This window comes from Drosophila guanche, unplaced genomic scaffold, assembly GCF_900245975.1.
Source record: "Drosophila guanche unplaced genomic scaffold, DGUA_6, whole genome shotgun sequence".
NCBI classification, from domain to species: Eukaryota; Metazoa; Arthropoda; class Insecta; order Diptera; family Drosophilidae; genus Drosophila; species Drosophila guanche.
In genome coordinates this window covers 1,198,383-1,222,508 of record NW_022995751.1, presented here as the reverse complement: position 1 = coordinate 1,222,508, position 24,126 = coordinate 1,198,383, and the positions used below count along the sequence as shown (strand labels likewise).

At 48.4% G+C, this 24,126-nt stretch overlaps 4 protein-coding genes and 1 long non-coding RNA gene across 8 annotated transcripts; 2 read left to right on the top strand and 3 right to left on the bottom strand.

Annotated features, from left to right (window-relative positions):
• The first annotated feature begins 418 nt into the window (after positions 1-418).
• Positions 419-6,456, top strand: LOC117587478 (SEC14-like protein 2). The gene is made up of 6 exons (XM_034278208.1): positions 419-1,069; positions 4,653-4,722; positions 4,790-4,833; positions 4,903-5,020; positions 5,083-5,877; positions 5,944-6,456. Exons 1-6 carry the CDS (start codon positions 872-874, stop codon positions 6,084-6,086), a joined length of 1,368 nt encoding a protein of 455 aa, XP_034134099.1. The 5' UTR covers positions 419-871; the 3' UTR covers positions 6,087-6,456.
• Positions 4,521-5,034, bottom strand: LOC117587479. Its single transcript, XR_004574065.1, has 2 exons — positions 4,889-5,034; positions 4,521-4,831 (listed from the first exon to the last, which is right to left on the bottom strand). It is a non-coding gene; the product is annotated as an uncharacterized LOC117587479 (long non-coding RNA).
• On the bottom strand, positions 5,917-12,234 carry LOC117587477 (mediator of RNA polymerase II transcription subunit 14). Of its 3 annotated transcripts, XR_004574064.1 has the most exons (9): positions 11,880-12,234; positions 11,238-11,803; positions 10,682-11,173; positions 10,245-10,612; positions 9,943-10,177; positions 9,220-9,876; positions 8,842-9,146; positions 6,537-8,780; positions 5,917-6,482 (listed from the first exon to the last, which is right to left on the bottom strand). XR_004574064.1 is itself a non-coding variant. In XM_034278205.1 (8 exons), the coding sequence occupies exons 1-8, from the start codon at positions 12,038-12,040 to the stop codon at positions 6,900-6,902; spliced, it is 4,665 nt and encodes a 1,554-aa protein (XP_034134096.1). In that variant the 5' UTR covers positions 12,041-12,234; the 3' UTR covers positions 6,532-6,899. The 3 variants fall into 3 exon arrangements, 2 of the variants coding, with proteins under 2 accessions (XP_034134096.1, XP_034134097.1); XM_034278205.1 differs by lacking the exon at positions 5,917-6,482 and having other exon boundaries at positions 6,532-8,780; XM_034278206.1 differs by lacking the exon at positions 5,917-6,482 and having other exon boundaries at positions 6,532-8,780; positions 9,220-9,831.
• A 3,556-nt stretch (positions 12,235-15,790) lies between these two features.
• LOC117587274 (protein snail) lies at positions 15,791-22,343 on the top strand. Of its 2 annotated transcripts, none has more exons than XM_034277856.1 (3): positions 15,791-15,992; positions 19,754-20,152; positions 20,225-22,343. In XM_034277856.1, exons 2-3 carry the CDS (start codon positions 19,770-19,772, stop codon positions 21,084-21,086), a joined length of 1,245 nt encoding a protein of 414 aa, XP_034133747.1. In that variant the 5' UTR covers positions 15,791-15,992; positions 19,754-19,769; the 3' UTR covers positions 21,087-22,343. The 2 variants fall into 2 exon arrangements, with proteins under 2 accessions (XP_034133747.1, XP_034133746.1); XM_034277855.1 differs by lacking the exon at positions 15,791-15,992 and adding an exon at positions 16,014-16,482.
• Positions 22,283-23,918, bottom strand: LOC117587275 (probable protein phosphatase 2C T23F11.1). Its single transcript, XM_034277858.1, has 2 exons — positions 23,761-23,918; positions 22,283-23,681 (listed from the first exon to the last, which is right to left on the bottom strand). The coding sequence occupies exon 2, from the start codon at positions 23,673-23,675 to the stop codon at positions 22,686-22,688; it is 990 nt and encodes a 329-aa protein (XP_034133749.1). The 5' UTR covers positions 23,676-23,681; positions 23,761-23,918; the 3' UTR covers positions 22,283-22,685.
• Between the last annotated feature and the right edge of the window lie 208 nt (positions 23,919-24,126).

Sequence of the window (24,126 nt, the reverse complement as noted above, 5' to 3'; positions counted from 1 at the left end):
GTACCACCGTAAACGGACTTGTTCCAGATAAGATTTCTGCCATAAAATAAACGCCCCCAATATTATATTTTGCACCAAAGGTAAGTAAATTTAGCAAGGTTGAAGTACCAACTTAACTATAATTATCAAACTACAGTCTTTACAGAAGAGTAAGAGATAGTCAAATACAACCTGTGGCTGGGAGAGAGCATCCTCCACAAGCGGCTGACGTGAGCATGACAACTCTCTGTTGTTTCTCTCTCTCGCTTTTAATCGATTTTTCCACACAGCAAAGCCAAGCAAACGAAACGTAACGAAACAAAACTGCTGGAGAAACATATGTACACAGAGAGACATCGAGAGAGCAGCTGCTGCTGTAGCATTGGGGCTTTGGAGCTCTAGGTTGTTGGGGCTTTATCAACAGCAAACAGCCAAACCAAAACATTCTGAATTTGAACGCGAGCACGGACAGTTTGTTGTGAATCCATTTGCGTGCCGTGCCGTGTCGTAGTCGTAGCCTTACCTTGCCTGGGTCGAAATTATCGTTATTATTGTCGGTCAGCTGAGTTCCGAGTCTCAGTGCCGCCTCCGTCTAGTCTGTGGCCAAAAACAAAAACAAACACACATAAAATCTACACAAATATAAAATACTACCCAATAATTGCGTTGGGAAATGTGCGGCTAAATGGCAAACGTAATCAACGTAACGGCAACCCAAAAACAAAACCTCTAAATAATAGTAGAAAGTTTTTTATTGTTAAACAAAGCTCTCCAGCTCCAGCTCTGCTCTGCTCTGCTCTGCGGAGCAGCTGCCAAAAATCGAAAAACCAAAAGCATCCACCGGACTCTGTTTTCGCGTGTGAAAAAAAAAGAAATTCGCTTCGATTTGTACATGTGTATTGGTGTGCCGCTCTTTATCTGTGTGAAGAGCAAACAAAATTGGCAGCGCTTTAACGTCGCTCAGTCGATAAACCTCCATAAAAAGATACGCAATACAATTAGTTGTAGAAATAACAATAACAATAACAAAATCATAATGTCCGGCCCATTGCCCGAAATCACTGCGGAACAGCGCGCCACACTGGAGCAGGTGAGCGGGGAAAACATAACGGGATGAAGGGTATATGTGTATCTGGCGCCATCTCCTGGGGGAAAGATAAGATCTTTGGGTGCGTGTTTGTTGTTGGTTCGAGAGATAAAATTCCACGGCAGTAGAATATAAGACTATGCTGATGGATTTCCTTGTTTCTCTAGGGAATAATTTAGATATTCACAGACCTCGAATTAGATATTCCCTTGGGCACAGTTTTGTATACATTATTTTAGTGTGCGATTCCTCGAAAAATTCCCAGATGATGTAACCAGTCCACTTGATTGATTTTTATGTTCTAGTTTGCGTAGTGCCTGGCCAGTGAGGCGTGATCTATGCTAATTAGGAATTGTTTTGCATGACTTGCTCTTCGATTAGCAGAGTTTGCCCCACTGTGCCCCACAATACGAGTAGCCGCCACAGCAGCGACAACTTGTTCTGGCCATTGCTCCGTTGCTTTGGTGGTGGGGTCTGGTCTGCAGTCGCTGCTGCACATGTGTCGACTCATGTGTTCTTGGCTGACTGCCTGGCTGACTGGCTGGCTGACTGGCACTGGCTGGCATATGAAAACAGCTTGCGAAATCGAAATGGAAACCAATGTTGTTGTTGACAAGTAAACGACCCAGAATACAATTTGAATAGGCCCCAAAAAGTGGGTAAAATGCATCGAACCGGTTGCCAGCAGTGCAGGCAGGGCCAGCTGGAAATTCTATAATCTTTCGGGGCTTGCCCCTGCCCCTGCTGCCGGAACTTCTGTACAGAACAGATCCAGACCTCTGCCCTTTTTTAATTGCTGCGAGTGCAGCACTAAGTGCGATTTGTCATTTGTCATTTGGCATGCCGGCACGACGGCGATTATAGGGGTTTATAAATAAAACATGAGTGTTGGCGAATCATCAGAAATATGTGTACGAACGGATAAGTGGAGAGAGCATTAACCCAGAACGACAGCTCATCCCCTTGCAACCAGAGTGAACTTTAAGCCTCCGACCCTCTTATCACATAGCCTCAGTTACAGCCTCGGACATATTTCAGGCGTTATGCATAAATCAGCAGAGCAACAGGTTTTATCGGACTAGAAAACGAACACACAAAAGAAGAGAAACTTTATGGAGAGTTTTTAAGTTATGAAGAGAGATCTTCTCCCCATTAATTCCCTCATTTACTTATCCTGAAGCGTTAAATTCAAAGGCAAACAACATTCGCTGCATTCGCCAATCGTTTGTGGACATTATTCACGTTAATTCATTAATTATTCATGGGCTCCATTTCGCCCTTGCCTTGCCAAATAAAGAGTCCACTTTCGATCGCTTATCGAATGTTTACCTGATGGCTTCTGGCTGCTGGCTGCTGCTCTAAAACTGAGTCAAAGTCAGAAGTAGAGGAACAAAGCGCAGTGGCCGATAGGCAAGTACAAGCCACAAACAACACAACACAAAGCATGACTGTTTTTGGATTTGAGGAAGTCAAGACAAGCCGCACAGAATTCGACGCTAATGAAAAACTAAGCCAGCAATCACCTGGGGGCCAGTCGGCCAGTTGGGCAGTTGGCCATTCCGCTAGACAGCCAGCCAGCCAGCCAGCCAGCCAGCCAGCTAGCCAGCTAGCCAGCCTTCTCCACTAATAATAAAAGCCAAACAACCAGGTTTTAGTTGCTCTACGAAAAGCGAAAACTCACAAATAAAAGAAGCAGCGCTTAGCGGACAAATGCAAGACGCGGCCGGCCTCGTTATTGAATTTCAAGTGGTTTGGCCCAGAGCCAAGCTTGAATGGGAAATTGGAAGGGGACGCAGATTGAGTGGGAATGATTCAGCTATTACTAAACCAGCCAGGCGCGAGTCAATTTAGCGGTTATTAATTGTGTTAAATGTGCACCAAGCACTAATGCAAATCAAGGTACGTGAGTCGAGTATTTAGCCAATCAAATAGGTGTCAAGCAAAAACAAGGAAAACCTGTAAGTAGAATGCGAATGCTGATCAATTTCAATTTTGCATGAACCTTTGTTAGCAAACAGCCAAAGTGCCAGACCCAAGGCCAACAAAAATTAACAACAATTAATGCAGCAAAGGCCAACCCGACATTCGTTTAGGTAGCCTGTTAGACCGCAATACAAATTATCGCCCGAGATGGAGATAGGAAAAGCAACCGATTTAATTGCATTACCAGTCTCTTGCAAGGCCTTCGCCAGTCAATCAATACATAGAAAATCCATTGATTGGGAATCGGCTAGATTAGAGCCGCAGGTGTGTGCGGCAGAAGCGGGGTGTTTAAAAATATATCTATAAATATGTATATGCAGGCAGAAACTCACAACGCTGCCAATTCCATTTGTAGTGTATAGAAATTAAGCAACATCTAGTTTTATTTCATATAATGCGGGACTCGGATGTGTGTGGATTAAGAGTCCCATATTGCTTAGTACTAGAATTGTTTTAGTTTAGAATTTATAGGTGTCTAAGATTGTAGATTGTGTCTGCAAGCGATCGGAGACGATTGGGACTCTGAGAAATATCCGATCAGGAATACTCAGGAATACCTAGGAAAGCTGCCCTGATAACAAAAAGGTGTGGTACGGCCCAAGCGGTCGACGGATAGCCAACTTACAGCTAAAGAGAAAACAACAAGTACTCTTTGCTGGGTCATTCCAAGGATACAAACATCCTTACTGTCCTTGATTGCAGATTTCCAAATTGAGAGTGAGACCGAGATGGATTAGGGCGCAGCTTAAGATTCGCATACATAATATGTATGTAAATATGTAAATACCCATATTGTAAATACATGTAATTTAAGTATAAAAGTATAACATACCTTCGGGGTTATACGATCGAATATTCGAGTTTATTTTGGGCGCTGATGTAATCACAGAAGGTGTAGCATACTTTTGGGGGATGCTTTGATGGACACTGTTGTTGTTGTAACGCAGTGGCGCCCCTGCGATGTAGACGGCCATTTATAGAACTAACCTAGCGTAGTTCGAGAACTGGCTGCTCTGTGTTGGGGCGCCACTGTGATCTTTTGAAATTGCTTCAATTAAATGGCCAAAAACTGGAAAATTTCCAGACCAAGTACCAGGCAAACATAAGTCAGAAGAAGGTAACTGGCTCCCATGTTTTTTCACCTTGTCAAAAGCTGGCTGCTATGAAATTCAATAAATTCAATTTGACAGTTGGAAATAAGTTAGTTCCAGAAGTGACCGTCGAGATCGCGGTGGCGCCACTGTGCAAATAATTTTTAGTTCCAGAAGTAACCGTCGAGATCGCGGTGGCGCCACTGTGCAAATTGAATGGTTGTACAAAAACAAAAACAACTTTTGTTGTACAAAAACAACAGTGCAGCCTTTTTTGTTGTGTAAGGACATGAAGGAGAATGCCCTCTCCCCCACTGAGTCTTTTTCAAGGACCAAGGACCCCATGGAGTCCTTTTTAAGGACCAAGGAAACAATGCAAGTTTTGCTGTTACAATTTTTATTTGAATCAATAGGACTTGTATATACAATCAGGATTACAGATAGGAATCGATATAATCACATCCTTTGGGAGACAAGCACTGATCCTTGCAACGCTTTTCATTCAATTATAGTTCCGCAAGCAGATGGACGATGCGCTCGTCGACAGTCATGATGATTACTTCCTACTGCGCTGGCTAAGAGGTGAGTCTGCCCACGATAATCCTTATTGGAGATCCTTGCTTACCATTCCAAACATTCTCCCAAACAGCCCGCAAATGGAACTTGGAGGCAGCAGAGAAAATGCTAAGAGCTGTAAGGACATGATTAATTACTTAAGTTCTATTGTTATAATTATAATTATTATTACCTAAATCAATGTAGAGCCTGAAGACACGAGCCATGTGGAATGTGGACAACATCGATAAGTGGGATCCTCCAAAGGCTCTGAAGGAGTATTTGCCGTATGGCCTGATAGGCTACGACAACGAAGGATCGCCAGGTAAGTGAAAATTCTTCCGGTTAAGCCATCTGGTACTGAGATACTTTGTTTGCTTTTTTCAGTGCTGGTTTGTCCCTTCTACAACTTTGACATCTGGGGCATGATGCACTGCGTCACACGCTTCGAGTTCCAAAAGTATCTCGTTCTGCTCATCGAACGTTTCATGAAGACTGCCTACGAGCAGAGCCTGGATCATGGCTGGAAGGCCCGCCAGCTGGTGGTATTCTTCGACATGCAGGACGTGAATCTGAAGCAATACGCCTGGCGTCCGGCGGCGGAGTGTATCATCTCTTCGGTGAAGCAGTACGAGGCCAACTTCCCAGAGCTGCTCAAGATGTGTTACATCATCAATGCGCCAAAGCTGTTTTCCGTAGCCTTCAACATAGTGAAAAAGTTCCTGGACGAGAACACCACCAGCAAGATCGTCATCTACAAGTCGGGAGTGGACAAGTGGCAGCAACAGCTCTTCTCGCACGTGAATCCGAAGGTGTTCCCCAAGGCCTGGGGTGGCGAACTGGTGGATAAATTGGGAGATCCACAATGCAAGTCGATGATGACCTGGGGTGGTAAGCTGCCCGAGGATCTCTTCATTGACCAGAATAGCCAACAGAGCGACAAGGACTTTAAAGAAACGCAGGTGCCCAAGGGGGATAAACTGAAGCTGCACTTTAAAGTCAATCTAGAAGAGCAGAAGGTACTTTCCTGGGAGTTCCGGACCATCGACTACGACATCAAGTTCGGCATCTACAGTGTGGACGAGAAGTCGGGCGAGAAGCGAAGCGAGGTGCCGTTGGGCACAGTCTACTCCAACGAGATGGACGAGATTGGCTACATCTCCACGCGACCCAACACCACATGTGAGTAGTAGCTGCTGCTCCATCATTGAAGGGAGTTCCTAACCAAGTTTGCTCCTTTCCTTCCAGACACTGTTGTCTTTGACAACTCCGCCAGCTATCTGCGCGGCAAGAAGCTACGCTACTGGGTTGATCTGGTCTCCGACGAGGAAGAGGGCATCACGGAGCTGACCAACCAAATGGACAACACACAGCTTGCGGCACAGCAGTAGCAGTAGTTGGGACAGCCAAGACCAGCAACAAAGCCAAATAGAAAAGGGATCAGTTAGATATTTACCATATAAAATATATAATTACAACAATAACTAACCTCGGGTGCATCAAAGTCACGAATCACTTGCTGGAGAACTCCTCCTGCCTCCCAGCTACCTCTCACCTCTCTGGCAGTTGGGCAAAGCTGTAAAGAATCATGTGATACAATCATTAGCAACGAAGAAACAGAAGTACGACTTACACTCACACTTACACTTACATACATTTAGTTAGTATTTTGTTTACATACTCGTACCTAGCCGCACTTTGTATTGTTTACTACAAATGGATGGGTCATCTTGGCACAATAAACTGTTACCACAACATCAATGTGAATTTATTCTGTGGGGAATTGTCTCCAAAGTGGAGCTAAAAATGGGATTTTACATAAAAAAAATACAATTGTTTACATTTCTTGATCAGTATCAACATTTCCGTTCGCTGCCAGGAGTCTGCATATGTGGATCTTCCCGGGAGCGATCACAGGAAATAAATATTATTTTGCGATGCGTATAAACAGGTTTTCTCGTGCCACTTTACAAATATTAATATCGAATTATAGATTAAAGAGTAAATGGTGTACGGTGTGCGGTTTTGCCTGGGGGAAGTGCACAATAAACTGCACAGCTTGAGTGCTCTTCTCTGCTTATAGAATATGTTTTTCTTTGTCGAATAAATAAGATGTGCAGCAGTTCGGTTTCGAGTTCGGGTTGGTCGCCGTTTCTGGTGCCTGCTCACGGCATTAGTGAGGAGGCACGGCGCTTGCGCCTTCATCACTGCGGACCGCCGGGATTTGGGCCAAGCTGTGGGTAGCCGCCAGGGCCAACCTGTCCTTGTGGTCCCACTTGGGGCTGTAGCTGCTGCATTGGCATCATGGGATTCGGGCTGGAGCCAACAACACCGACGCCAACTCCCACACCGACGCCGACACCGACAGGTGGTCCAATGGCCTGATTGGGCGGGGGCTGTGGCATGTCCGTGGCCAGCTGCAGATTCGTTAGCAGATCCGTGATGGCCGGGAACAGCGAGCACTGATTCTGCTGCGAATTGAACTCGGCAAAGCGGCGCAGGAGTGTGCTGGCTGCAGTCATCATGGGCGAGGGCACCTGCTCTCTGCGCTCGGCCATTTGGGTGAGGTTCGTTGTAATGTCGTAGACGATGGGCAGCACCAGCGAGGGGCTGTCCTTCCAGTCCTTGCCGTTGTACGGGATCTTGGTGATCTGCAGGAAGAACAGTATCTTCATCCTGCCCAGCACCACGCAGGCATTGCCGCTGGGCACAATGGGCACCGCCGACGGCGGCATTCGCATGCACATCTGCACCGTCCACTTGAGCTGATCCCCGCCAAACTCTGGCTTCAGCTCCAGTCGCATGATCTGCACGAAATCCTTGAGCACTTGGGCGGGCAGGTTCAGCAGCCGGCAGATGCTGTGCAGGGAGTTCGGGCGATAGGGCGGCGCTGCCACTCGGGTGTCGAAGTATTGCTCGATCACCAGGAGATCGTCGGGACTCAGCTGGAATGTGGGCTTGTCGGGCGGCGGAGGCAGTTGGGTGATCTTCAGGTGTAGCGTCTGCATGTGCATCTGGTTGAGCATCACCTGGCACTGCAGACCGTCCACCTTGAACAGCACTACTCCCGGCTCCGTGGAGTTGAGCGCCGTGAGCGACTCCTCGCTCTGGATGTTACGATGCAGCTGGCGGCGCATGTAGACGCAGCCGAGGAAGCGCTCCAGCGGGCTCATGTCCGTCACATTGATATCCTTGTTCGGGTGCGGACTGGGCCGACAGAGGGTCTCCAAGGCTTCGTGGGTGAGCAGAGTGGGCGTGGCACCAGCCCAGGGTCGATTGAGTGTACCCCTGGCTCCTCCACGATCTTGCCCACCTGCCCCTACGCTGCCACCTCCCGTGCTCTTGTGCTCCGGACTCTGTCCAGGCCTGGGCGAAGGACGTGGCATGCTTGGAGATCCGGGCCATTGGTTGTTCGCCGGCGACATGGCTGTGAAGGGCGAGTCCTGGTGGCTCTGCATGTACATCGTATTGGGCCCTGGACTGTGCACCATGTGGGGACTTGGCTGCGGATTCAGTGGCGACGAAGGCATCAGTCCGCCCGGCGAGGGATGCGGCATATGCGGAGCCGGCGGCGAGGTCAAGTTAAAGTTTCCATGACTCTGCGCTGCGCCTCCTCCGCCCGCACTCGGATGTGGGCTGGCGGGTGTGTGCGGATTGGAGCTAGATGGCGGAGTGTGCGGCGCAGGGAAGCGCAATCCACTGTCTCTCGGCGATTGTGGGCCACGCATGCCAGCGCCCAGGAATGGCGACGAGCCGCCCGCACTCACACCCGTCACACTGCTGGGACCGCCATAGTTATCCTCCATGCCCATGGGCGACAGCGGATTGTCGTCCTCGTGTGGCGCCCGTCCACGATACGCTGCCGATTCATCCACGTACTTGGACAGGAACGCTTTGAGTCCCTGTATGGGCGTGAACTCTTCTATGATGTTCCGCTCGAAGCGGCTGCTGGCTCCATCCCGAATGGACAGCAGACGATTGGCACGGAAGCGCAGCTCCAAGCAGTACACCGCCTGGTAGGTCAGACGCATGAGACAGGGCGACTGTGCCAGCATGCAGAACGAGAGCACAGGCACCTGTGGGCGCTGTAAAGGAATATACATCGTTGGTAAAGGATCAACTATGGATAAGAATGTTTGATCTTACAGGAATCCCCAGGAAAGGCAGCACTGGCAGCTTGGCAATGGAGCTCATGGGATAGTATGTCTCGTGCAGGATTTGTGCAATCTGTGTTAGGCTGTGGTGCTGGTTTAAGTGCTGTGCAAGCTGGTCCCGCATCATTGAGTGAGCATTCACCGCCGACATGCCACCCACGAAGGTCAAACGGAAGCCGTGCGACTGCACAGACCAGTAGATATTGCAGCTAACCTCCTTCTTGGGGCCATAACCCAGCAGTAGATTCATGTAGCTGTAGGACTTCACCACCAGCATGTCACAGAGAGGAAGGCGTTCTAGAGGGGAAGAGAGAGGAAGGCAATTAGTTAAGAATAAACCGCCTCCCACAACCCCTTCGACTGTACTCACTATTTTTCAGCTGCTCCGCAAAGTCATGGACCAGCGTGTAGAGGTACACAATCTTGGACCAGTCGTTCAGCAGTTCCTCAACTGTTTTGGAGAAGTCATGATTGGCCTGCTCGTAGGTTAAGTAAACGGTGCGCCGGCTGCCCTGCTCCTTGGGATGGCAGCTCTGCAGCGGTGTGCTGTAGAAGACAAACTCCACCACCCAAATTCTCACTTGGCTGTTCTTGTTCGTCTGCGAGCGCACCGATATCGAGAGCACACGCCGCATCAGATCGTCCCAGACATGTGGCTCGATCTTGGGGAAAGCCGAGGAGCCGCTCAACGGCTGTGGCTTGGACTCGCCCGCTGCAGTAGTAGCAGCATTGGCAGCTCCTTGCTGTGCCTGTTGGCCCGATGTTGTGGCCGATTTGCCTGGCTGTGGCAGTGCCAAAATCTTCAGCACCAAGGATGTGGCATTCGCCTCCACCTGTAGGCCGCTATGCGGAATATTGTGCTTGGATAGGGTCTGGGCCAGATTCATAAACGGAATCTTCTCATCGCACATGGCCACAACGTGGGCCAGTTCGGGAATGAAGTACGCGGGGAATATTGTTTTTTGCTGCTTGGCTGGGGGCGCTAGAATATCGCCAGTAGATTTGCGTTTGTGTGGAGAAACCTCCGCTGCAAGGATATGCAAATGCTGTTAGTAAATCGAAGGCAGTCCCTCTGTGGGTTGCATCTGCTCACCATCCACCTCCGTGCCGGGTCCATGGGTGGCCACAAATGTGTCAAACTCGATGAGTCGCATCAGTTTAGTGAAGAATTTGGGGATATCCGATGGTGGCTGTGCCACCACAGACACCAATTGCTTGGCAGAATCGTCTATAACGTCAGCCTCATCCTTCTGGAAAGCCACAAAGCCCAAGTGGAATGTGTATTCCATTTCGTTTGCCATCGTTGGCTTCTCCTTTAACTGAACCACCTGTGGAATCAACAGGAGAGACCGCCTTTAGATGCTTATTCCAAGAGATTGAAGCTCAATGGCTTACCAGAATTATATTGGGATGCCTGTGCAGCTTCACGTATATCTTGTGGCGACCCTGCTGCAACAGCTCCTGCTCGGGCAACGTGAGGAAGGTCAGCGTGTCGACTGCCGTGGCCGGCAGATGCTGCAGTGTCTTCTCGCACCTACGATGAGTGATCCAATAGCGCAACTCCGAGAGCAGTGACGGCAGCTTACTGCGATCTGTGTTCAGGGCTTCCTGCATCTCCTCCGTGATGGGACAGTCCAAGTGCTTGGGCACATGGCAGCGGAACATGCCCGTGTGCGTGTCGATGGTAATGTGGATTTGCTCCGCGCGCAGGCATGGCGAGAGCACAGGCACCGTGAGAATCGCTGGAGTGCCCTGAAGGTTAACTGCAATGGAGATTAGCATTTAGATTGGGTTCCTTTGTTGACGCGGAATCCACAAACATTTACACTCACAGTCAACATCCTTGAGAAACGCCTGGAACTCCAGCTTCAGGTCGCTCAGCCTGGACACTGATCGTATGTACACCGTGTGCACAATCAGCCGCTCCATCGAGAGATGCTCGGAGCGGACAGCGCGATCGGCCACCTCCGCCGACTCCTTGGCGCCCAGCGAGGGTACATGAACCACGGCCAGCGGACGGCCAATCTCACTGGGATCCGACTGAACGGTGAGACGATAGCCCAGCTCCGATTTGAGGTCCCGCCAGTAGGAGACGGTTAGCTTGACACCTGGCACATACTCCTCCACGGTGATGTTGTTGTCGTCCAGCCGCTCGTAGTTGAGGCGGAGAGTCTGGGTGTAGAGCACCTCCAGCTGCAGCGACTGGCAGAAGTAGTGCAGACAGTTGTAGACCTCGCTCAGGGCATTGGGATTATCCACCAGACGCGCTTGGATCAGCTGATGGATGTAGTTCACTTGCAGAGGATGCACAAGGGATTTACCATCTACCAAGGAAGGAGAAGGAATATAAGTTAGAGAACTAAAAGGGAAACCGTTTGAAGCACTTACCTCCCGTCTCCTTGTCTTCCACGAGTACATCAATGTCCAACAGACGCCAGGGAACACTCTGGCTGTCTCCCATAACCGTCAGGGCGACACTGAACTCGTGCTTCACCTCGAAAGTGACGCGTCCATTCTTGATGCGGAATTCACGCATCTGCGGCAAAAGTTTTCCCGTGACCAGGCGATGCTGAATCACCTGGTTGAGGCGCAACAGCGTCTGCTTCTTCTCTGCCGGCGTGATGGCATCCGCGGGCACAATCCTCTCGCGTATGCAGGTCGGCAGGCGGTTGTAGGTGCCAGTGGTGAGCACTTCAACGGCAGCGGGAATGTGAAAGTTGGGCAAGCGGGCGCGCACCAGCGTCTCCCGTGACATGCGGGCCAACATGTCGGCCGTCTCCACGAACAGCATGTTCTGTTTGTCCAGGAAGCTCATGATCTGCGACGATTTATCGACTTTGGACACCGAATTACCCCACTTGACCAGCGCATTGAGGCGAGTGAACAAGTGCCGTGTGCGAGCTGCATAGTTATAGATTTCAATCTTGCGCTCCATATCAGTTTTTCTTGGAAGCCTAAACATAAATAAACAACAGAATTCGCATTAAGCTTGCATTTTCCATATCGAATTTCTCTAAGGGGTGTACTTACAGTTCGGCCAGCACCGTCAATTCGTGGTATGTGCGTTGGATGATGAAATCGATCAGCACCGACATGGACATGGTATTGATGCGCGGTCCGCCTTCCTGGCCAGCTGGCAGGTAGCCACCAACGCCGGCCATTTGCTCCAGCGGCAGGGGTGTCGGCGCCATGTTGTGCCTCTTGTTCCCTTGAATGTGTGTTTTTCGGGGCTAAACGCCTTTGCAATGTGATTTTCCTATTGCTTTCAGTTCCAATTACTATTATTCATTGTTTTATGCAATTTTCCAGTTGTTTGCGACACTTTTTTAACAATTTTCGCGAAATTAACAAAATTTTCGCTCCTACAGCGTGACTTTGCTTTCGGTGTGACCGCGTATTTATAAATCAAATATACCGCCAGACCCCCAGCAATATTTCGAAGAACGCAATTATGAGTAAAAAAATACCGCCTGGTATTCAGAAATATACCGTCTCATGCTCAAACAAGGCACGCAATTATGAGTACTTTCAGTGTGACCGCGTATTTATTTATATTAATATACCGATGAACGCAATTATGAGTAAAAGCATGACCATCAGAAATATATCGTGTCATGAGTACTTTAGGTATCGATAAGAGCATAATCGATATTATATACTCGATAATCGATTATAGGGCGGTAAATTCAATTAAATCAAATGAAAAATCGCGAATTTAAAGAAACAATAGAAAAATAGTATTAATTAATATTAAAAAAATTTAAAATTAACCTAATTCAATACTATTCTGCATAATCTACAAGAACTTTCTCCCCATTTAGTATGTTAATAAGTGGAAGTTCTTCAGGTTAATAGCTCATTTCTCAGACATGGCCAATGGGAATGGAGTTCATTGACCAAAGCTAGTTTCCATTACCATCCAAGTGATGATTTCTGTTTTTGTTTTCCCCACGTTTTCCGCTGTTAAAAATAAAGAAACAACAACATTTCCGCTTTTGTTTCTTTGAATTTTGACACGGTTGATGTTTCGCTTCCATTGCACTTCTTCCCTTTCGAGCCACGAGCCGCCAATAAACAGCCACTGCCGCCACTTGAGGCACATCCACCACCTTACTCTTACGCTCCCCCCATCCTGGCCGAGGCCCTTGCCAAGTGGCAGCCACCTACGGAGTCGCTTGGCCGCTTCACTTGCTCTTCAAAAAGTTCAAATTTAGCAGCGCCGTGGATTTGGATGTGGAGTTTGAACTTCCCCCCTGTGTGTGTGCATCTCCATGCATCCGCAACTCCCCTAATCCGAATCCGATTCGGAATCCGAATCAGAGACCCGTCCAGTGGTGCAGTCCATACCCCATCCGTCGGTTGTTGTCAGCCTCTGTATAAATAGAACTTTATGATATTGCTGCAGGCAGCGGCACGATCCAAACTTCAGCTGCAAACTCTGATTCCTCGCACAGGAATTACACACATATCCGGCCGTGTCAGGTGCAGGGACAGAGAGTGAAACAGAGAGAGAGAGATTCAACCATTCATCCATCCGCCTCAACCCTTGAGTGTTCTACGAGTAAAAGGAATTCCTATAAACAGGATGCTGCATGGATGCATCATGGGGTGATGAAGTCACACTCTGCGATATAAGTTATGCCTCTCGAGTAATCGCTAAAGATCTGAGGTCTCCTCTCAAGTGGAGTCGAGTCGTTGGCTCGTGGCATAATTCCCGAATTCACAGATCTCTCACGTGATCACCGAAAAGATGAACGTTTAATTTATGGAACCGCAACCGCAATCGCATCATGATCGTTATCGTAATCATCCCTTCCCCCGAAAGGCTTCAATTAACAATCAATTATAAAATTATTTACAAAACAACAGACGAGCCGAAGAAATGGCTGGCAAAAGAAAGAAAATACAGAAAAAGAGGAGATTTCCCTCATTCTTTATTTTCCGCAGTCTCTGGCTGTTGAAGTTCGCATTAAGGCTGATTCCGCTTATTTATTATCTGTGTAAATAATTGGAGAACCTCCGTCTGGACTGAGATGGAATTTACGGATGTGGTTGTCGATTCTTCGACACATCGATGTGGGGATGGGAATGGGAATGGGAATCGGAATGGGGCTGAGGCTGAGGCTTTGGCTTTTACTTTTACTTTTATTTTGTACCCTCGTATTGCATTTTACCTACGCAAAGAAACGAGCCACCCGATGCTGCGTGGCAGCAAGAGATGCTGCAGCAGCAACACCAACAAGATGCAGCAGTTAAAAATAAAGATCCAGGGGCACTTAATAAACGGAGCACAGACGGGAGGATGGAGCTGCCTGCTTGCCTGCCAATGCAATTGCGCAGCAAGTGAGGAGAGAGTCGAGTGGAGTGGTGCCACCAGCCAGCAGCCAGCAGCCAAAGCCACAGCCACAGCCGTGGAGCTGCCAGGAGGGGAGGGTAGGTGACGGTGGCCTGGCTGGAACCAGGACGAAAATAGATTTATGGCCGCCAGTCGCTGTCGCGGTCTTGGTCTCCAGAATGGTCTTTCGCTCTGGGTGAGGCCTCGCCTTGCGCTGTCGCGGGGCTTAGTTGTTGTCGGATGGGGGCTGCGCTGCTGATCAGAGGTTGAATCTTACATGGGGATGGATGGCCCGCGGTGGTATGGGCCACTTCCTTCCTTTGTCCCAGTCCTCTCTCTTGATCTTTCTCCTTTTCCGCCTGTCTCTTGCCTTTCTTCTCTTATTAATTGCCGTGATTAAAGTCGACGCTGCCTGCCACAAAGTGTCTTTAGCACATGTCACGCATTGGTGTGTCTACCTCCAACCCCCTTTGGCATTTCCTTGGTCCAAAGCTTTCTTTCTCTCCGCTCTCTGGTGCATGGCACTGGCCCCACATCTTGACCTTACCATTCAAATTGCATTTCCATGTTGGCGCCAGACAAAGTCGCTCGCCCCATAATCCATCCTCCATTCCCGCTCTCTTTCCCAGCCACACCCTTGGCGGGCGTTCGTGCTGCTGCTGCGATTTCCTTTGTCTTTGGATCAGTGCGTGGGCTGCAACTTGTAAAGTGTGAAAATGCCCAAAGAAGTGCGAAAAAGCAGGGGGAATGGGTTGTATCTCTCCGCTCTCTGATGTCTGATGTCTGATGTCTGATCTGTGAGCTGTGATGTGAAAATCTTTTGTCCAACATCAAAAACCAATTTAAACCAGAACCAACGACAGAACGAGTGCCCACACTCACACATAAATCATATTGGCTATAGAATATAGAAAATGAACCATAAATATATCCGAACCAATAGCCAAAAGCCCCACCACACACCCAGCACTACCCTGCCACCACCACCTGACGGGGCGACATTAAGTTCATTACGCCGGAAAGGCAGAAAGAGAAGGGAACGGGAACGGGAAGATAGATAGAAGAAGAGAGGCGAAGACAACAACACCTGTGAGGAATTCGTTTGCCTTCAAAGGCCAGCCAGGGGGAGGAATAGCCAAAATGCAGAGAGAGAGAGAGAGAGAGAGAGGGACTGCTTGAGGGGGATGGGTTGGTTTTGGGGTACAGGTGAGCGGAATCTATTTTGGATGCCCGCCGAAAGCACGAACAAATGCCAAATTGCATTTCACTGCGTCACACGGGCAAAAAGGCAGAGGAGAAACCACACAAGGAAGAAGCAGAAGAGCCGGCAACAGCGTTAAAACTGCCCAACCACGAAGCCAAAGGGAGACCGAGTGTGAGGGAGAGAAGGAGATCAGCATGGGGGCACACACAGACAGACACACTCCAACGGTACACTCAATGAGGTTTTTGACACTGACTCGTTAGGAGGAAAATTCTGCGCAGTGGTCCTGCCTGCTTGCTGGCCTGCTGCCTGCACTTCAAAAAGAACAGTTTTCCAATCAGTGGGAGCCAGAGAGCGGCAGAGAGAGGGTGCCGAGGCCAGCGCCGGAGCTAGAGAGCGCACAGAGAGCTGTGGAGAGGAGGCATAATGAAAACATTGCTCGTATTTTCGATTTATTTATAAACCGCACACCGCACACACTTGTTCCGTCCGAACTTCTCCGTTCGCTCTTCTGTCCGACGATCCTCGGGCGAACAGCTGCTGGCTGTCGTACACGTCTCCCTCGGAGCCGTCGTGGATCGTGCCGCCTGCCGATGTAAAAACTGTAAGTGGTATTCCGCTGAAGATTCAGTTCTTCCTGGGATCTCGTTGCGTTCGCTTTTCTTTTGAGACAGCGGAAACACCCCACCGTCTGTACGGTCTGAACCGTTTCGTTTCGTTTCGTTCGTTCGTTCGGTTTGACACTTGGCGAGGATCATCGATCGATCGATCAGCACCCTCCCACCAAAAAGCACATGCCACAAACCACACTACACCACACACTTTCGAGCGAACACTTCTTGGCTTGGTGATGAAATTGAAAATTCGTGAAAATCTCGAGTAGAAACGAGAGGAACAGTGAAACGCGTGTCGCGGGTACGGGTACGGATATCTCTGTGTGCCTGTGCCTGTGTGTAATATATTATTGATTTGGCATCGACATCTGAATCATCAGCCACCTATAACCGAGAGCAACAACAGAGACACACACAGAGAGAGAGAGAGAGAGAGAGAGAGAGACAAGAAGCGGATCCATCGCAAAAACTGCGTGTGGGGTGAGTTGGCATACAAAAAGGAAATCCGCTTACTTCTGGTCAGAAAGAAAGTGAAATACATACAGTGGGTCACTTCTACGAATATTTTTCCAATAGGAATTTTCCCACAGTCTTGTTTTCTTGGGCATTACACAATACCATTCGGTTAGAGAATGCATAACTATAATTTTTGTGCGGCAGGAAGAGCAGAGACAGAGAGAGAGAGAGAGACACCCCAAATCGAAGACAAAAATCTGTTTAGGCAAATTGGGCCAAAAGATTCGCGTGAATGCAAAACAGTCAAAAGACTGGCAGAGAGTGCCCCCAACCCCAACCCAACCCATACCGATCCGATCCGATACGATACGATCCCCACGAAATGACCACCGCACTTGTTAAATTAATATTATTATTTCTTTTGATATTTTGACATTTACGTGAGAAATGTTTGCATTGGCAATGAGCTTCTGCTGCGAGGGGCTTTGGCTTCTGTTCGGCTAATTCTGTGCCCCTGCGATGAAGTCTTTTTCTTCTTTTGCCCAAAGAGAAGTGACAGCTTAGAACGGGGAAATGGTTGCCATTCAACAGAGATATATCTGCACAAATATCTGCTCATATCTGGGATTGCCATTGTCTAGACGTTCTTGTTGGAAAATGCGTTGTTCAAGATTGTTGGGGGAAAAACTGCGTAGATCTTGGAAGCACCACAACTAATTTGGTCAACAGATAATTACATACATATGGGGGAATAATGAGAAATGATTTACAGGTGATTGCACAGCTTCCTCTTAGCACCCCAGCGATCCTTTGTGTGTCCTTTCCTTGTTTATCTCTACACCGACTGGAGCAGTAAACAATCCATCGAGAACTCTACTGCAGTTTGAGGCAACGATTGATGTGGGCACGCCACTGGCATAAACATTTCCCTTACCCTTCCTTCTGATACCAATCCAAACAAATCCAACGAAACGCTGGAGCAATGGGTTGCTGTGGCATTGACTCTTGCGGCAGAGTCTTGGATGGGGCGGGAACGTAGACTGGCGCTGAGATTTGTTTATTATCCATTTGCATTTTCAAGTTTGAACTAAAATGTAAACTATTCCCGAACAACATGCACACATCGCTCACTGAACCCTTGTCCATCTTTCCCTAGAGCAAAAGGTATCTATAAATAGAGATCCATCGGTGGAGAAGAACAATAAGTACGACGCTGTTAAGGCCACTGAGGCCACCACCTCCAACTCGTTGAACGCCTCTGCACCACCATTGTTGCCCATCCACCCATCCAGAATTTCTCTCTCTCTTTGGCTTTTCTGTGTACATTAAGAGGACTTTGAACTTTCCTCCCATTGGCAATGAATGGACGGACACACGGACAGACACAGAGGCCATGGCATGCCGTGTGCGCCTCGCTGGCAATGGAAAATAACATACGAAATGGATTTCCTTTTGGCATTGCCTGGGTCAGTGTATGTGTGGGGTGGGATGTGTGGGATGATTCACAACACTCAATCGGAGTGCTAAGAAGTACTTTTGGGGATCGATCCGTGCCCCCCGTGCGTACTTCCTGCTCGTGTCATCTGCGATTACCAATCTGTGATCTGCAATCGCGCTGCACGGTGTCCCAGGGAATTATTAATTAACGGCCTGTCACAGAACATACATGCGACATTTCGTTTGCCTTAAACATCAACGATTCTGACATCGAAAATATGGCACAGACCCCACAACAGATCGCAAGGAGAGACCAGCAGCAAGCACTTGTCAGCTGTTCCTTGGGCAATTTCTTTCTTATTCGAGGAATGTTCACGAACGTAGACAATATGTAAAAGTTTTTGCCATGAGCACAGAGCACACCGTTGGCTGATGGAAAATGACGTGATTAGGTAGAAAATTCGACTTTATGTATGAAAATATATAGAAGAGAGAGAGAGAGAGAAGTGTCCGTGGCAGGCAACCACCTGGGCAGAGTGTGGATGAGGAATATTATTAATAAATGGGCCGCAAATTGCCAAGACACAACTTATGGGATGTTGTCTGTCTGTCTGGCACAGCCCACGCACAACACAACACAACACAGCACAGCAGGGGGGCTGGGAGCACATTGAAGGGGTTTTCCATGGAAAAGAGCAAAAGAATTTTCTGTTTAATTGCCGCTCAACATTTTGATGTACTTCGCGGCAAAAAAAAGAAGAACACGAGAGAATTGGCAGCTAAGAATGCTCAACAGGTTGCAAGAGGCTGACAGGCAGGCAGATGTTTAGCCAAAGAATCACCCACACCCACGGCCTGGTGGCCGCCCCAGACGTGCGCTCTATAGAAATAGCAAACAAAACTGAACTGAACCCCAAAAACCGCCCAAGACAGCAGCCCGCATTATTGCACATGACCTCGTCTTCAGTGCTCATTGAATGGGATCGATTATTTAGACAATTTGTAGTCGTGGCTGTGGCTGTGGCTGCGGCTCTGTGGAGAAAAACTTTCGCCATGGATAAACAAATGATCAAGTGCGATGCGATGGGATGGGATGGGATATAAACACAATAATTTTGATGGCTTTTCCACGCAAAACAATATTTGTGGCGCAGATCTGTGTATCTGTATCTGGGTTATGACTACAGTGAACACTCTCCGCTGTGATGGCGTGTATCCCCCACCTGACTCTGACGCTGTGTTGCGCCAATTACGTGCGAGATTAATCAATGCCACGACAACATGAACAAATTAAGCGCATTCATTTCGACGTAAATTTATATCACATGCGAGTAGAAGAAACCCTCCTTCCCATTCCCCCACGTATGTAAGTATGAAATATACAGAACTAGAGAACCCATAGAACAGCCAACAAGTGCCAGCAGAATGCAATGCCGGCGATGTTCTCTGACGTTAATCATACGCCCCGTGTGCTGCAATTCCCCATTCCTGCAATCCCATGTTGATGATGATGATGCAGACGACTTTGGCTCATCGCATCGTGGCCGTGTGGCCTCTCGCTCCACGTCCTTAATTATAAATTGATGAATCTTCAAATAAACAAACAAGAATTATGGCGCTTACCGGCACAGAGACAGAGCAGAGAGAAGAGAGATAGATCTATGGCCCAAGGGGTTTCTGATAGAGCAGAGTGATGGATGTGCTCTGTGGATGCTACATATTTATAGCACAGATACATCCACATACCTGTGAATATATCTAGCACTCAGTCGCGTTGGTTTGTCGCTAGTCAATTGGGTGGGAATTACGCATGTTTTGTCCATTTCATCATAGAAATTCCCACCTTTTTGCTTTGCAGACAGCATTTCAGCATCATGACGAAGGACCAGCAGGCCACGCCCATACCCGAGGAGCTGTACAATCTCACACAGCTGGCGGAGGTGACACTGGCAGCGGGTCCATTGAACACGGAGGTGGAGTCGGAGGTGAAGCCACACTTTTATGCCTGTTCGTCGGACGACGATTCCAACTACTACAGCCACAAGGTGTTTGATCGCAGGAAATCGCGACGCTGCACCATCTCCGACTCGAACTCCTGCACGAGCAGCAGCAGCAGCAACGGCAGCCATCAATCGGGAGAGCCACAGGAGCAACACGATCATCAAGAGCAGGCCAGCGAGGACGAGCACATTTGTCCGGAGTGCGGCAAAAAGTATTCCACATCCTCGAATCTGGCACGCCATAGACAAACCCACAGGTAAGAGAGAGAGTGCTAGAAGCATCCCCCCAAAGGAGCTCCCTAGAGTAATCTGTTACTCCCTTTTCGTAGGTCAAAAACGGACAAGAAGGCACGCCATTGCCCCTACTGCGAGAAGGTGTACGTGTCGATGCCCGCCTACTCGATGCATGTGCGCACCCACAACCAGGGCTGCGAGTGCCATACATGCGGCAAGCGGTTCTCCCGCCCCTGGCTGCTGCAGGGCCACATTCGCACCCACACCGGCGAGAAGCCCTTCAAGTGCAGCGTCTGCAGCAAGGCCTTTGCGGACAAGTCCAATCTGCGCGCCCACATTCAGACGCACTCGAACACCAAGCCGCACTCGTGTGCCCGCTGCGGCAAGGCCTTTGCCCTCAAGTCGTATCTGTACAAGCACGAGGAGTCCTCCTGCATGAAGAACCGCAGCAGCAGTGGCACCGGGCGACCCCCTGCATCGCCCAAGCGGCAGCAGGAGGGCGGCTCCAGCTGCGGCTCCAGTTCGGGTTCGATTTCGGGCTCTCCCTCGACGGTGACTGTCCCCCCGGTGGACTCCGCAAAGTCCACGCTGGCCAACAAGCTGCTGCAGAAGGAGAAGGAGCGACGACAGGCCCAAGCACTGGCATATCAGAGCTCTACTGCCGTCTATCCCCTGGAGGATTACGAACACTTCAAACGGATCAACGTGATCCAGCCGACGGCACTGCCTCATCCGAGTGTGCTCTACCAAGAGTTGCATACGCGGCCCCTGGTGCTGCCCCTGTCTCTGCCCTACCACTATCCTCACGCACCCAATCCACCGAACCCATCCACCGAGGGCACTCCCAGCACTGGGCCACAGGAGCAGCCGGTGGACTTTTCGCCAAAGAACAATTTTACGCACTCGGCCAAGACGAGTCCCTTTGAGCTGACGGGCAACTATGCGATGGTGGCATAGTACTCAGGAATCAAACAAACACAAACACAAACACAAAATATATCCACGAAAAAGACACCAAAGAGAGAAGCAGAGAACTTGAAGGAGAATCAAGGATCAAGCCCACACGCCCACAAGCCCCAACCCACGTCCAAGGCCATTTTCTTACTGTAGTCAACGAATATGTGATAAAAACCAAACAAAAACAAAAAACAAAATATGCAAAAGAGCTAAAATACCATTTAGATAGAGAGTAGATAAATTCCAAAGAGAGAGCACTAGCTGATCCACACAGACAGATCACTCCAAAGAGATGAAAGAGAACGCGGAAGAGTAGCAGAGATGGAAGTTATACACAAAATATATATCCATAGATATCTACATAGAGACAGGGATCGATACGTTGGCAACTGTAAGGCCGCGATCGTTTGATCTTCACTTAGTTGTAATGAGACTTTCTTTAGAGACTTGCCAAAGAACAACGACAAAAAACCAATGTAAACCAGTATTTTTTTGATAGCACATACAAATAACGATCAGCATACATAAATATATGTAGATCCAGCAATCCGTGCACCTGCGATCGTTGACACCCCCCCACAAGCAGCAAAGCTAATTTTACACACAAATTTCTTAACTTACTTGTACCCATAGAATTATGATTTTACACATGAAAAGTATACACATAGTTAACCTTATTAATCATAAATAGTTTCGCTTTAAGGCATTGAGGATTTGGCTTCCTGCTTCCCGCACGGAAGTCCAACCAAAACGAGAGATATCTAGTCTTTATCTTAAAATTCAGCGCACATCTTGTGGATCTATTCCTCATGTGTGTGCACCACTTTATTTTAAGCACTCTTGATGGCCGCATGTGGTGCAATAATTGACATAACTATAACACTAATTAGCCCCTGGACACACACACACACACCTCTAGCCTACACATTTAGACATACATTTTATGGCTTATTATTTTGTAGCATTTTAGCTAGTTACGTTATCATCGAGCACATTTAGAGGGGAAACACGAGAAGCACACTGCATTTTCTATACTCAACCAACGACTCGAACCTACAGCTAATCGCACCAAAGATACATACATATATACACATACCTATCTACTATATAGAATGCATATATACTCGTACTTAACATACACATATACACCCTATTCTATATCGCATATACACGTATATCTAGATCTTACAATTGTATTATAGAACTTGCACATTTATTCGAATTAAACGAGAGATCCAACGATCCCTGTGAAATGAACACACAAATGATTTTGATTGATTTTGAACGAAAGAACTGGAAAATTTTGAGTGCCGATGATGAGTACGTGGATGATCGTGAGTATCAAGTGTTTTGTATAGGCTACCAAACCCCAGTGTTAACAATTCTGAATACTTTAGTGGACAGCGGATTGAAATGCTAATTGCTACTTTGCTACTCTTATGAGCGATTTCTGGTTCCTATGGAGTGTTGATTGTTGTTGGAGTGTTGCAACCGCGCAATTAAAAGCGTGTACAGTGTGATCCCTTGCATCAAGTGAATGTGTGTTAAGCCAACCAACCATAGCCCCTAGTGTTTGTGTGGCAATTGTGTGTGTAATTGTTAGATCTCATTCAAAAGGGATGTGGTGGTGTCCAAAACGTTGGAACTCTGATTGATATCGCCCACACCATCAACGTGTTGCTGGTTGATGCCGCAGCGCACCACGAGATCCTCGTATTTCTTGCCGTGTAGGAAACAGACCAGAATGGCTGTCATGTTGTCGCTTCCAAGGCCAGTGACCTTGGAGTCGGTTGCCAGGCAGCTGTTCAACAGCTCCTCGCAAATGCAGTCCGGGGACAGGCCCGAGGCGATGCGCTTGCGCACAAAGTCGGCCACCTTCTGATTGGACATCACATCCCAGATGCCATCGCAGGCGAGGACCACAAACTCCCAGTCCTCGGTGATGTCGGCCACCTCTACGTCCGGATAGGCGGTGACGATCTGCTCCTCTGGGCGCATGTACATGTTCCGCTTGTACATAAAGTCGCCGAGGGCCCGCGAGAGGGCCAGGCTGCCGTTGACGCGATTGAGTTCGACGTAGCCGCCACCGGCCACGATGCGGCTGCTCTCTGCCTCGTCCTGGGGCTTGTGGTCCATGGACAGGGCACGCACCTTGCCCCCAATGCAGGCAATGGCCCGAGAGTCGCCAGCATTGGCACAGTACAGACGCTGCTCCTTGATCAGCACCACAACGGCAGTGGAGCCGGCAGTCTTCTGTTGCCAGGATCCATTCTGCTCTATCTCCTTATCAAAATCGAGGAAGCCACGCTTCAGAGCCACCTCCACGTTGTTGTCAGAGTACTCCAGACGCTTCGTTATGAAGTGATGCAGATGCTGGCCCGCAAATTTGGCCACCGCAGCGCCACCATGTCCATCGTAGACACCGAAGAAGGCTGCAGTGGGATCCTCTGGCAGCGACAGGATGTGCGTGTGGGCATCCTCCATTTCACAGCGCCAGCCCTGCATGCTGCTGGAGCCCACGCGAAAGGCACTGTTCTCACATTCGGCCGTGTTCTTGGTGGTCACCGGCTCCGATAGTGACTGCCCCATGATGTACTTAAGGAAGGGACAAGAAGCCATAACACAAGTCTGACTATCTTTTCGGTCTCTGGACTACACTCAATTAAATACTCACTCGATGCTCTCCTTAGTCCAGATGCGTTCCTGATTGTTAACCGAACCGCTGATTGTTTCCCGGTGTAATAGAAATTTTGTACTTTGTTTTTTACAACTATTCAGCCAGCCAGGACACAACTGATACTTTTTGGGACTACTACACTGATGGAGTGTATTTGTATGATTATATATTTGTATATTTGATTTGTATGTGTATGAGTCTATTTCATTAAACAGACTGCATCGACAGGGCATACTTTTCAAGAGGGAAACAAAACTTCTGTCTATTATATTCTGTCATATTTGTTGAATGTTTCCAAGAGAATAGCCTACTATGGACCGACAGCTTATATTTTATTGCAAGCCTTTTTCATGCTTATTAAGA

Coding starts and splice junctions, on each gene's coding strand:
- LOC117587477 (XM_034278205.1), bottom strand. CDS start 12,040: ATGGCGCCGACACCCCTGCCGCTGGAGCAAATGGCCGGCGTTGGTGGC. Junction 11,174..11,237: donor GGAAGACAAGGAGACGGGAG/GTAAGTGCTTCA, acceptor CTTCCTTGGTAG/ATGGTAAATCCCTTGTGCAT. Junction 8,781..8,841: donor TGCCTTTCCTGGGGATTCCT/GTAAGATCAAAC, acceptor ATTCCTTTACAG/CGCCCACAGGTGCCTGTGCT.
- LOC117587275 (XM_034277858.1), bottom strand. CDS start 23,675: ATGGGGCAGTCACTATCGGAGCCGGTGACCACCAAGAACACGGCCGAA.
- LOC117587478 (XM_034278208.1), top strand. CDS start 872: ATGTGTATTGGTGTGCCGCTCTTTATCTGTGTGAAGAGCAAACAAAAT. Junction 1,070..4,652: donor AGCGCGCCACACTGGAGCAG/GTGAGCGGGGAA, acceptor ATTCAATTATAG/TTCCGCAAGCAGATGGACGA. Junction 5,021..5,082: donor CGACAACGAAGGATCGCCAG/GTAAGTGAAAAT, acceptor TGCTTTTTTCAG/TGCTGGTTTGTCCCTTCTAC.
- LOC117587274 (XM_034277856.1), top strand. CDS start 19,770: ATGACGAAGGACCAGCAGGCCACGCCCATACCCGAGGAGCTGTACAAT. Junction 20,153..20,224: donor CGCCATAGACAAACCCACAG/GTAAGAGAGAGA, acceptor CCCTTTTCGTAG/GTCAAAAACGGACAAGAAGG.